Raw genomic sequence first — 13,886 nt, forward strand, 5'->3', positions numbered from 1 at the left:
GGAAGAGAAATTTCATCGTATCATGTATGTTTCACAAAGTTCTTCTTTGCTGCTCAGTGTGGCACTCTTATTCATGATTCAATTGTTACCTTCAACTCGTACAGCTTCGATAGGTTACAAAAACAACAACAGAGAACCCGAGAAATGTGTGTAAGAATCTGTGTATTCTGACTATACTCATACTAGCAGTCTTGTAGTGTACACTTCCTACTTGTAGTCTACACGCCCTATGTACAATCTGCAATGCACTGCAAGTATTCACTGAAACTGAAGGGTTCTACAAAAATAGCCTGTACTACGCCAGATACGAAAAATCACTAAAAAAAACCATTATTTAGAAGTGGCCAAAAAAAATATGTGGAAACGTATTCCTCATCTGATGCAGCAGCACGATACCCCGAGGAAAGGGCGGACTAACGGTTACACTACTAATCACACAGAAAATTCAATGAAAGTAGTGATATTTTTTAGAGAGTAGTAAACAAAATTACATTAAATAAGAAAAAGGAAAGTGGTCAAACCAAAGACAGACCAACCAAGAATGACTTAATTTTCCCGCTAAACGCTAAAAACATCCAAAACTACCACGATGCCACGCGAACCTCTTCAACGTGGCGTCGGAATATTAATTTCTGACTAATTCGTTCCCATGTCACTCAAACGTCACAAATTACATATTCTGACTACACTCAGGTGAGATATTTAATGTGAAAATTTATTTAGGAAGAGTCAGCCAGTCTTGTAGTATACACATCCTACTAGAGCCAAAGAAAGGGAAACATGAAGTTAAAAGTAAACGCTGACAAACATGAACTCAAACTATCATCAACATAGCCATTTTTGGCGGAAACAGATTTCCAACGCCCGTGTCTCGGAAAGAGTCTGTCGGCAATACTAGCATTAGCTGCAGCTGATGCAGCACCAGCTCTTAGGGAATGTGTGCTGATCAGGGAAACATCTAGAACAATATCCTTAAAGCTAGATTTGAAGTAATCTCTTATACATGAGTAACTTAGCGGCTTGTTAACGGATACTAGTCTGTGATCTAATTTAAACTTGTACAAGGCCCTAAAGACATAATGGCCTGCCTCAACTGGAAACTTTTCAACCTCTCTTAAGTAACGCCTATCCAATTATGAAGAACCTCCTCAATTCGGAAGAAACCAGCGAAAGCAAGAACAAAAACACACACATTTCGTAATTCAAGTAGATTATCTAGGTTGGATTTTTCAACAAGCTTCCTCATCATATCTGGAGAAACTGGCTCTTTCTTATTACAAACAAAAGTTCCGATTATTCTCTTAGCGGCTCTGCTAACTGTGTGGATGATCGGGCTGTCTGTAGGGAAAGGTAAACCCGCCAAATGGTGTGCCTACTGTATTCCAAATATGGCAGAGTCGACCGCTGAGCGGAATGGGTAGTATCCACTAAATGCTGTAAGTATAACGCCACATGCTCTGACTTTGAAAGAAAAGCACAAATCTCCCTCTAAGAGCTGGTGAACACTTTCCACCTCAGACATACTCTCCTATAGGTATCGGTGCTACCTGGTGTTCTTGACGTAATGACAGTTGACTCCAGTCTAGATGCAAGACTTCTCAGTGACGGGTCACTCAATTTGTCAAGGCACTGCCACACGCCATCATTGAACACATCTATAAAAGAGAGAAACAAACCAAAAAAGGGGAAACTGAGGCAAATAAATAGTATGAACGATTTCATCATCTTTTAACCTTGTTAAACTGCTCTACACGCACGGATTTCCTTTATTTTTTTTTTATCTTCAGTTTGTTTTTCTTTTTTGTTTTGTTTTGTTTTGTTTTTTTTAAGCAAGGCTGATATGTTTTTCAATCAATTTTTAACTTTATCTTAAGGAAGGTCTCAATGGGGTTTTACTTGACCGTCATCAGCCGTCAAAGGTTCTAAAAATTTAATCGCCAGCCGTCAAAAATTATAGAATTTCTTTCCCCTGAACCGTCAAAACAGCCGGTCAATTTAACTGTCAGACGTTTTAAAGGAGTTTCGGATCTCGATGTTTTTCCCATTTTCGCTACAGTTGATGATTTCAAAGGTCATCAAATTAAGAATCTTTAAACTGGTAAATCAGTTCCAGGTTTCCAAATATACTCACTCTATGGTCATGTTGACGACTTTTGCCGAAGCTGACAGTTTGAAATTATTTTAATATTTAAAGGCCCATTTCCATCCGAGATGCCTTGCGCGCCCGGATCATTTTTCATATCTGAAAAATACGCTATTTTCCTTGTAGTTGCGAAATCGCTTTGATATCCTCTTCCATCTTACTAATTAGGGTTTTCAAAGTTCCATCTTGAATCAGGTGCGAACAACAAACTATCGTAGTATCCATATCAGTAAATAGTTTTTAATTCTTACATGTATGACGGTGAAAAAGGTCATTTGAAAAGTTGATGCCGTTGAAGAAGCGGTGTAGAGGAAGGCCGAGTCTGCCCGGCTCGGCAGAGGTTATTCGACTTCGAGAGTCTGTGTATGATTTATGGAGGGCAAGGAAAACAACCATGGGTTTCGGTAACACTACAGACAGTGCTTTTGCAAAAATGTTATTGCATTGTTCCTACGATGGAACTAGAGACTCCGTGGAGATTTTTTCGAGGTGAGAATAATTATTTGACAGATTTTTACTTGAGATCCTGAAATATGTATGTAAGCGATCTCATTTGTACAAGTCATTATTCTATAATTGATATGCGTTAAGTAAATCAGTTTTGGCCAGTATTGGTTTATATTTTATTTAGTGTTGAAGCCGAACAATTTCCTTCAACATCAAGTAAGCTTTGTACAAGTTTTATACACAGACTCGATTTATGATTTTTCAGCCTAAAATGCTTAGCTGCAAATTTTTTTAGTGTGTTCTTCACCAAATCTTTGTTTTTCTTTTTAATAGTGTCTGTGAATGACTATCAGAGTTCGCCATTTAACAATAGCGCGATTCAAAAACAAACGACTGCAAATGATCTCGGATGAAAATGGGCCTTTAATTTTGATAGTTTATATTTGAAAAGGGCTAGTATATTTGCCATCTTATGCAATTCTGGCCAGTGGCCAGGTTACGCAGCGGTACTCCCGCTTATCGACCATGTCAAGCGCGCTGAAAGCAGTCATGACCTTCTTTTGTAAAGGGAAAGATGCTGCTTTCAAGTGATTCATGACAAGAGTTTCTGTTGGGGAAAAGCACTGGAAGTCTTCGGCAGCACAGCATTGATTTCCAAGGGATCAATGACTAGCCAACCAAATTTGGGCACGGCTGCCATGAGCCCAGGCTCTACCGACTTGTGGAATTAGTAAACCTCAACGCTGTTTCATTTTTTAAACATGAAACCTTCAGCTTCTTGAAATAAGCTATGGACATTGGTAGCATCTCGAAGGAGTCCCTGAAGCGGATCACTAAGCCAAGTGCTTGGTTACGTATTCTATTTCCTTTAGCTCCTAATACTCAGTACCCCAGTCTATCATGCATTTCCATTCTGTCCATTTAGAAGAACATCTACCTTCTAAGACAATTTCCAATTGAATTAAATCCTAAATTAAAGTTGGAGCTTTCATAACACAAACCTGGGTTGAATAAAGCGACAATTTCGATGTGCGGTCAAAAGGAAAATGAAACAAAGCAATTAAGATCTCTAGAACGATGGTCTGTGCTATACGCATATATGATTGCGTAGTTTATAGAAGGTAGAGTCGACGGCTGTCATAATCGAGGTAACGCTTTCGTCACCTTAATGCGCCTGTTTTCTAACTATCTTTTCAAGGTCTTAAGGTTTTAAACATTGAAAAAAGTGGAAATTACGATTTATTGAAGATCAAGTTTTTTGTTCTCATCAATAGCTGTACTGTTTAACAATGCTTATAGATAGCTCACTTAACGTCTAACTTATTGAAAATATCAAAAGACCACACAGACCATCCATCATCGTCTACAGTTCGTCACAGATGACCCCGAATGAGTTAAGGGCGTTATAGCTGTACTGTTTAACAATGCTTATAGACAGCTCACTTAACGTCTAACTTATTGAAAATATCAAAAGACCACACAGACCATCCATCATCGTCTACAGTTCGTCACAGATGACCCCGAATGAGTTAAGGGCGTATGCATGACCAGTTTTCTTACATGCCTGATCATACGCATCATTTTATGACCCTCTTTTAATAGTATAATTATCAATTTTTCTTAACAGAGAGGGAGTAGCATGTACCCTTATATACACTCCTAGTCCTCTATACCTGAGACACAATGATGTTGGTTAGCAAAAAGTTTTATTTCTGCAAACAACACTTTTTAGGAGAAAAAAGTAAAGGCATAAATAGAGAATTTTGACAAATATATAACTTACTAAGAGAAACTTACCCAAAATATTGCCAAGGTTCAGTGTGTAGGTACTATTATCGTTCCCAATGCCAAACTCGTGTACTCAGCTCACTCCCGAGGTCCACTCGTAGCTTCTTTTCTGTCTCATATTGTGTCAGACGGTAGATCTTGTTAAGTCCGAGCCAAAATTCACCGATGAGGAAATTGCCGAAGCTACGTTTGTAGTCACCCAAGGTGTGGTTTAAGTTAACGGATCGATTCATTCTCCTCTGGAATACTGTCCAACCTCCACCGGCCATTGTCTGATTGCAACATGCATCAAATGTACCTGAGCCACTGGGGTGGATCGTAAAAAAACAACGCGGATTGTTTGACGTCTTCGTTGCAGCTCAGCACAGTTCTTAGCTGTTGAGGAAAGTTGGCAGAAATATGAATATGTGAACATGAAATTCATCAGTGTCTTTTTAATTTAACTGATAATGAGTTAAATCATTCTTTATTGACCATGGATTGATAAGCGTCAAAGGAACAAAACGAAAGCAGAAAGAACGACATTTAAGAAAGAAGAATCAATGGGATGGACTTAATAATGACGAGGAAGTTACATGTTTCAACCAACGATTCTGATGAGTTGATCAACATGAAACGAATGATAACTTCAAAAGAGGACAAATGCATGGAGAACACTCTCGCAATCTCGCTTTCGTTCTAGAGTCATATTAGGATTTGAAGGTTACCGGGAGATATGAAAGTTCAGAGTCTTACCTGTCTCGTTATTTCTGTTTCCTTGATGGATGATATTTTTGTCACCTTTATAAAGAATTGGCTCACGTTCTCAAACTTCAACTCGTTTAATTAGAACATTGTGAACTCACAGACAACTTAAAAGCGGCCATGACGAGGAAAACCAGAGAGAGTAAAAACAAGTTGGCGCGTACGCGTGTAAATACTGAAACCTGATTGGACGCTAAGACGATGCAATATCGTCACAACCTTTAGTAACTACTCAACTTTGTACACATACTTATCAAGGAAGCACTATTTTTAATAAATGGCGGAGCAACTACCGTTTATACTATTGGGAAGCGTATTTTCTTACGTGCATTTGAATTGGAGTACGTAAATCAGGCGTAATACCGAAGAAGCGATGTTCTACGGGGATTCCCGTCATGCAAGGGTTCATGGAAGTTAACAACAGAAAGTTCTACAAGACTGCTGTATATAAATATATCTTATTAGACGTTTTGTTGTGTAGTATCGCTGAGGATTTTTACGAGTTGTGCCGTATTTTGACGAGCCCGTAGGGCGAGTCAAAATACAAATAACGAGTAAAAACACTCAGCGATACTACACAACAAAACGTCTAATAAGATATATTTATTATCCAACACGCCAAACTGTTATTTCAGTGCGGGCGAATTTCGCGCATATTTATTTACGAGGAATGCGTGACAGAAGTATGCGAAGCGGAACGGAATATTGGCGCGTTGTGTTGCTGTTTCTATTTTCTTCATTAAATGAAGAAAGTTTCTGGTCGTCAAGCTGTTTTTCTTTGTTCGATTCATTTAATAAACTTGGATCTATATTTCCCAGCCATTCTGACTCTTCGTCGTCGGAAATATGATTCAAATTGTCTACCACTTTTTTTTTTTTTTCATTTCGTAACTACAATCCAATGTTTCGCTTGCGCGATGGGAGAAAACCTGTTTAACCAGTACTCTACAATAGACGTGCACAAATACCGCGTGATATTTGTACTCGTCTATGGCGTTATTTGTACTCGTCTTAGTGTAGTCGGATAATAAATCGATTTATTTAATTCATTTGTGCGGTTTGAATCTTATGAAGTCAGTGAAAATGACGAACACGTGAATGCCTGAAAAGGTTACATGAATAAAGTTCACCTCAATCATGAAATATCTTAGGAACGTTAAATGGCTTTAAACCTGCTCTCTGTTGTGACAATCCTCAGTGTACCTTTTTGGGGCATACTTGTGAGTTATCACCACTGGATCAGCCCCCGTAGCAACAGTTGCTAGAAAATATTTGTTTTGAAATTACTTGAGTACTTTAAGAGGTCAACGGTCGAGTCTTTGGCTCGCTCGTTATCATAATTGGAGTGTTCAAGTGTAACACAGTTTAGTCAGCCGCTAATTGTATTATCGCTGAAATTCCGATCTTGCTCTTAAGTAATTTACCAAACACTCTAATCCCAATATCATATTAAGAAAGTTTTTCTAGAGGGGTTTTTACATTGACGATAACTCTTTATATTGACGATAACTCTTTATATTAGTATACACGTACATTTTTGTAACGAGCATCTTTTTGCTCATCAATGTTTCGTGTTTCAATAAAGTTATTCTTATACTTATACTTAAAATGCGGCACGAAGATGATGGCGAAACACATTATGAAGATTTCAACGCATAGGACTCATGAATGCTACGACTATCTCTTCGCAGATGAATCACGCAAAATGTATAAATAAAATTCTATAACTCCTTTTCTCTTTCATACAATCATATTCGGATAGTGATGAAACATTTAATTTGTCTTTAGAGTTACTGAGGTTTCACCTCAGAATTGTGCTGGCATCGGATGTTTGAGTGAGCAAAGAAGGAAACATCTTCCACACGAGATAGCTTTCTGTGGCTTGAAATCTACCATGGCTTGCGTTGTAGCACAGTCTTAGACTGAAGCAATTTCAAATGCTTGACCTTGCATTGTACTCATCCAATTGCCGGGCAACCACTATTTCTACTATTAAGAAGCTTATTTTATTACATGCATTTCAATTCAGGAGTACGCAAATCAGGCGTAATACCGAAGATGCGAGAAAGGAGTTTTATGTTCTTCGGGGATTCCCTTCAGACAAATGGTTCGGTCAATGGGGGTTTATCACTGATGAAACTGCACAATTTTTATGGGCGACGGAAACCTTATACTCCACAAAAGGAGTGAAGCGTTCTATCAGAAACATTTCTCACTTGTATTAACCGAATAGGGAAGTTAAAAAGAGAAAGTTCTGCAAGGCAGCTGTAGATTAATCGATTTATTGAATTCATTTATGCGGTTTGAATATTAAGAACCCAGTGAAAATGACAAACGCGTGAATGTCACTAAGTTTTCACCTTAATCATAAAATAATCCCTTGCGGCAATCATAAAGATATGCCTTTTTGGGGATCATTTGTGAGCCACAACTGGATCAGCCCCCACTGAACAACAGTTGCTAGAAAATATTTGTTTTGAAAATAATCACATTCAGAAGACGAGAGGTCAAAACACTGAAGTGCGTGTAATATCGTGCCACTGCAGAAAGTATAACATCCCTTTGAAATAAGTGCTTAAAAGTTTAAAAATCGATTGTAATTCGGATGCGGGAAACAGTAAGTTATCCTAACCTCCTCAAAGATCATCACATACGACAGATAATGATTAAAAGTAAAACGATTTTGCTTGAGTATTTCAATACTCGGTCAAGTATTAGGCTCACTCATGATGTAATTGGAGTGTTCGAGCTTAACACAGTTCAGTCCGCCGCTAATTGTAATAACAAAGGAATTCCGATCTTGCTCTGAAGAAATAAACCGAACACCCACGTTCTCAATTTCGTAGGACATTTTTGCTACAGTGACGATAACTCGAAAGAATGCGGCACAAAGACGATTGCGAAACACATCCAACATTTAGGACTCATGAACGTCATTCAAAAAATGATGCAAAAAGGTATGGTTATCTCCTTACAGATGATAATCACATGATTCATTAATTAAAACGGCAAAGATACAGACTTCTACAAGTCCTTATATTTTTCATAGAATCATAATCGGACCGTGAGCGAACATTGCATTTATTTTAGGGGTTACTGAGGTTTGACCTCAGAATTGTGCAGAATCCAGAACACCTTCCCAGGCTATGAGTATTGGAAGACTCCCGGGAAATACAGTTGTCTTCTAGCATATTCTCATTACGTTTATATAGTTTCTACGCCTTGATAAGTTAAGGAAAATTGCACTGTATAAATACAAAGTTTTAGTAATAGAAATCTTTAATCTACAACTGTGCTACATACTAGACAGTTTGCGATTTACAGCTGTAAGGTCGGGAGAAGAATTTCTTGTTATCATGTGTGCTTCTTTGCTGCTCAGTGCGAGATTTTTATCCATGATTCAAATTTTATCTTCAACTCGTGCAGCTTAGATAAGTTACAAAGACAACAACAGAGAACCCTAGAAATATAAGTGAGAAACTATGCTTGGTATATTATGTTAACCCTTGGATTACATTTCATTGAATACGATGCGCTGATTAGATATTGGCAGAATGTTTTTCTGGGTTGGCGTTAGGTTTCAGCGATTCCTTGCAGAGAACAATTCTGACCATCGGGCATAACATGGTCTTTTTAAGTAATTTCGTTTCCTCAATAAAAGAAATTAGGTCATCAGGAGAGAGACTGAGAAACTTGCAGGATCGAGGGATGAATGAATGCCTGAGTTTGATTTTTAGATTCTATATGCGGATGGTTGTTTTAAAATTTCATTGGTGAATGTAAATAACGGATCATTTCGTCTTTGATTTATTCCCTACTCAAAACTACACTTGGTCGCCTGACCTTGAAAATCGATTCATAATTTACGTAATTAATCCCAAATTAGACAGGATCAACGAGGTGTGAAAATAAACCGTTTAGCTTTAATAAGCTCCACCGAGAGAGATAGATCATATCATTACCTCTGTTACCCTCTCCTCTTTGATAAATGTATCTATGCTGAAAAGTACAGTCACTTTGATGATTCAGAAGGTGTAAAAGGCAGTTGCATCAGTTACAAAATCGAATCATTTGTCTTGGATGAAAGTCAAATAGGTTCACTAATTAAGTGGTACTTTCGACGACGCCTTGCCACAAAACTTTACTTAAGCCATTCCAACTTGCGTTTTACAATCCAGTCTCTGCGAAACAAACAAACGAGCGGATCCTGACGGACTTCATTATATGTGAAACGGGCGTACACAATTTTGTGAGAAATACGAACATATATACAAAGACTGCGCAGCACGACTTCGGCACCTCACTGAAGCAATGCTGAATGATTAATGACAGTTACAGGAAACGAAATTTGCATGACCGGAGTACATCAATCAAGCACCTAACAAAGGTGAAGGAAAATGACTGTGAGTAACATGAAAATCCTGGATTCCTTTTATTGTACGCGCTCTTTATTTTAAATCTCAAACGTAAGTACTAACAAATATAAATCAAATGCACCTGAGCCATCGGGGTCGATCGTAAAAACACCACAGATTGTTTGACCTCCTTGTTGCAACTCAGCACAGTTCTTAGCTGTTGAGGAAAGTTGGCAGAAATATGAATACATGAACATGAAATTCTTGTCTTTTTAATTGAATCGAAAATGACTTAGATCTTCCCATATTGCCTATGTATTCATAAGTGTGAAAGGAAGAAGACGAAAGCAGAAGAAAATAAATTTAAGAAAGGGAAATCAATGGGATAGACGTAATAATGACAAGCACATAACACGTTTCAACCAACGATCAGTTGATCAATGTAAAGCGAATGCGGATGACTTCAAAAGAGGTCAAATGCACGGGAAACAGACTTGCAATCTCGCTTTCGTCCAAGAGCCATAGAAACCTAGTTTTAACTAAGAAAACATAACGCGAAGCATTATTGTTTTAAGTGGGGTACGCTTTGAGAAAAAACTAATTAGGATTTGAAGGTTGCAGAATTATATGAAAGTTCAGAATCCTACCTGTCACGCAATTCCTGTTTCCTGGAAGGATGATACCTGTGTCACCTTAAGTGCTGTTTTTTGTGCTCTGTAGGGGCTGCGCGAGTTAAAGATAAAACTTCAATCGTCATCAAAAGCGCCACACTGAGCAGAGAAGTAGAACTTTGTAAAGCAGACATGATGGGATGGAACATCTCTCTCTCGGTTGAAATCTACCATGGCTTGCATTGTAACAGTTTTAGACTGAAGAAATTTTAACTGCTCAACCTTGTATTTACACTTACGAGGGAGGCACGATTTTTAATAGAATGCCGAGCAACCACTATAGTTACCATTAGGAAGCTTATTTTATTACATGCATTTCAATTGGAGTACCTGAATCAGGCGCTATACCGAAGAAGCGAGAAAGGAGTTTTATGTTCCTCGGGGATTCCCATCACACAAATGGTTCCGTCGATGGGAGTTTAAAAGTGATGAGGCTGCACAATTTTCATGGACAACTAAAACCTCAATATTTCATAATAGGAGTGAAGTTCTCTGTTAGAATCATATCTCACTTATAGCCGGATAGGGAAGTTAAAAAGAGAAAGTTCTACAAGCTGCCGTGTATTAATCGATTCATTGAATTCATTTGAGCGGTTTGAATATTAAGAAACCAGTGAAAATGACGAACACGTGATTGTCAGGAAGTGTCACTAAAATGAAGTTTTCAGCTCACCCAGTAATTATCGTAAGAACGTAAGTGGTGTAAACTTCCTCTCCATCGTGACAATCATAAAGATATACCTTTTTTGCGGATACTTTTGAGTTATCACAACTGGATCAGTCCCCATAACAACGTTGCAAGAAAATATTTGTTTTGAAAATATTCCCATTTAGAAGACGTGAGGTCAAAACAATTGCGTGTAAAATCGTGCCACTGCATTTTTTTGTTTTGAAAATATTCCCATTCAGAAGACGTGAGGTCAAAACAATTGCGTGTGAAATCGTGCCATTGCGAGATTTCACACGTGAGATTGCAGTTGTAGATTGAGATTTCTTCAATCTACAACTGTGCTACGTGTACATTTCGAGATCTACAGCTTTAAGGTTGGGAGAGAAATTTCATCGTATCATGTCTGTTTCACAAAATTCTTCGTTGCTACTCAATGTGGTACTCTTATCCATGATTCAATTGTTACTTTCAACCCGTGCGGCTCCGATAAGTTGCAAAAACAACAGCACAAAATCCGAGAAATGTGAGTAAGAATCTATACTTTTATGATATCTCTTGGATTACATTAATTTCCTTGAATACGACGGCTGATCACATATTGGCAGAACGTTCCTCTTGGTTGGCGTTAGAATTCAGAGATTCCTTGCGAAGAAAAATTCTACTTGTACTCTAGCGTCCTCCATGAGTTCAGAACTGCCAAAAAAACTGAACTAACGGTCGCTTACTCGTTGCATTTTTTCTTCTATTTTATTTTCTATTATTTCTTCTTTTCCTCGCTTATCCCCTTTCCCTGATACCCGTAATCGATGAGAAAACTCTCATTTTTTATCGCAGAGTATAAATGGTTTGGTATTGAGAACGAGACAGGTTGTTACAAGCTGCGCATCGGCAATATTTCATGTAAGTCAATTTACTCTTTCCTAATCAATGGACATTGCCATAAATGACAGTTGCTATCACCTCCCTTACATCCTGTTGATCTCAAAGCAAATTTCTCTCAAAGGACTGCTTGCCTTTATAATATCAGTGTGATTCATATCTGGTTATGCATACCACACTCATGAGACTAACTCTGAGCAACTGATTTGCTTGAGAGTTGCCTGTGATTTGGTGGCATAGAATCCATCAGGTGACACGAGGACCTGGGATACATAGGAAACTAGTGGTTAGAATTGATTCAGTAACTTTGATGATCTAGAATTCAAAAAAGGTTTTCTGAAATGTCGCCTCCAGAAAAAGCAGTCCCATCTTTAAATGGGCCAGAGCTAGGCTCTCGACAACTACGAATAGTTTTTATCTATAAATTTAAATCATATTTTTTTCTTCTTTTTTTGTGTGTGTTTAGCTGGAAATGTTAATGTTGATTCCCTTTCCACTCATAATGGCGCGTCATTTGGTACCTGGGACGGACTGTCAGCTAACAGTTGTCCATCGAAGTTTAAGGGAGGGTGGTGGTACAAGGCGAATGGAGCTGTTAACTCAAATCTCAACGGCATTCATCCTCATCGTGGAATTAGTAATTTAATGCACTGGGCACGTTTAAACGATAGCAATGCAGACACTCCTCTCAGAGCAACTGAAATGAAAATCAGACCAGTGGACTTTAAATCGTAGGCGAGGGGAGAGGAAGGATTTTGTTTGTGTCAAAACAAAATTTTCTAGATTCAATTAGAAGGCTCTGTAATATTCTTAAGTGTTTCCCTTATAGCAGTCAACTACAAACATCCTCCGACCACCCAGGCGATACCTGACGTCTGGCCCTCAATCATTTGTGCTGATTTATTTTACTTAACGTGAACTCCAATTGCATAGTGTGGTGGAGGGAGATTCAAGTTTAAAATTTAGCATAGTTATCTAGGATTTACCAAGGAACGTGCTTAATTTGAGAAGTATTTTGATGAAAAAAAAAACGCAAAATTTTGTTTTTGTAGAAAGATTGTAGCGGTAAACTACGCCTGACCTTGCCGTCAGTCAGTTAAAAGCAAAATTAAACTCCTAGAGACATTGATCATAATTAGGTTAAGTCGACTTCATACTAAGTTATTGATTTCAAGGTCTATTGTAAACTTTATCCGAAAAAGTTGACATAGATATGTGCAGTAAATAAATGAAATCATAAATGCCTTCCGTATATGTATGAATGATGTTTGTGGTAAAAATTAGCAATATTACTTGAGTCCCAAGAATTATGTAAACCTCCCAACCGTTTCGTGGGTCTGCAAAACTTTCTTGAAATTTGGTGTTTAGATGAGGCTATGCTGACACGGAAAAGTCCTCCATTAATACATTACCGGAAAGTGATCAAGACAGACACGTTTGCGACAAATACAAATTATCCTTCGTTAGGCAGGCGCCCATATTTCACCTTATCATCCAACTACACTTCGTAGACTACAAATAACGCCCTAGACGAGTGCAAATATCACGCGGTATTTGTACTCGTCTATGGTAGAGTACCGGTTAAACAGGTTTTCTCGCATCGCGCGCGCGAAGAATTGAATTGTAGTTACGAAAACAAAACTAAACGCATAGCTGCGTGAACTCAGGCTTTCAACACCTCACATCTGGAGTTATCTTCAGGGGACTGGAATATTGCCATTGTTACTGTGACTGTCATCACGCAATTTCGTCTTTGCCGGTCATGAATAAGTCTACTTGTGTTTATTTTTGTTTGCTGGAGTGTAATGAATGTTGTTATGGTACTAGTAACACTCTACTAGTAACAATCAAAATAATATATTACATAACTATATAGGAGCAGGTTACTACAGATTCCAAAGGTTGAAATTCAAGGACTTTTCAATGACTTTGAGGGAAAAGTTTTAGAAAATTGAAGGACCATATTTTGGAAAGGTTTGCATACGCAATTTTAAAATCATTTAATATTATTTCTCAGCTTTTCCATGGAAGTATTGTCATTTTCAACTTAAAAATTGCTTAAGAAAAAGCACTGCAAAAGTTAAGCTCTATTCCTCAAATTCAAGTACTTTCATGGCCTTCAATTTTTTATTTTTAAATTCAAGCACCTTCAAGGACTTTCAAGGCTTTTACAAACCTTGAGTAGGTAA

General features: G+C 38.0%; 1 protein-coding gene across 1 annotated transcript in view; it reads left to right on the top strand.

Moving 5' to 3' along the window:
* Positions 1–11,104: 11,104 nt before the first annotated feature.
* Positions 11,105–13,886, top strand: part of LOC111319905 (ryncolin-4) — a 28,873-nt gene continuing 26,091 nt past the window's right edge. The window contains exon 1 of the mRNA XM_088754716.1: positions 11,105–11,341. Coding sequence (XP_088610842.1) covers positions 11,218–11,341 — 124 coding nt within the window. The 5' untranslated portion in view covers positions 11,105–11,217. The remainder of the gene's footprint in view (positions 11,342–13,886) is intronic.

Source organism: Stylophora pistillata, chromosome 1, assembly GCF_964205215.1.
Source record: "Stylophora pistillata chromosome 1, jaStyPist1.2, whole genome shotgun sequence".
NCBI classification, from domain to species: Eukaryota; Metazoa; Cnidaria; class Anthozoa; order Scleractinia; family Pocilloporidae; genus Stylophora; species Stylophora pistillata.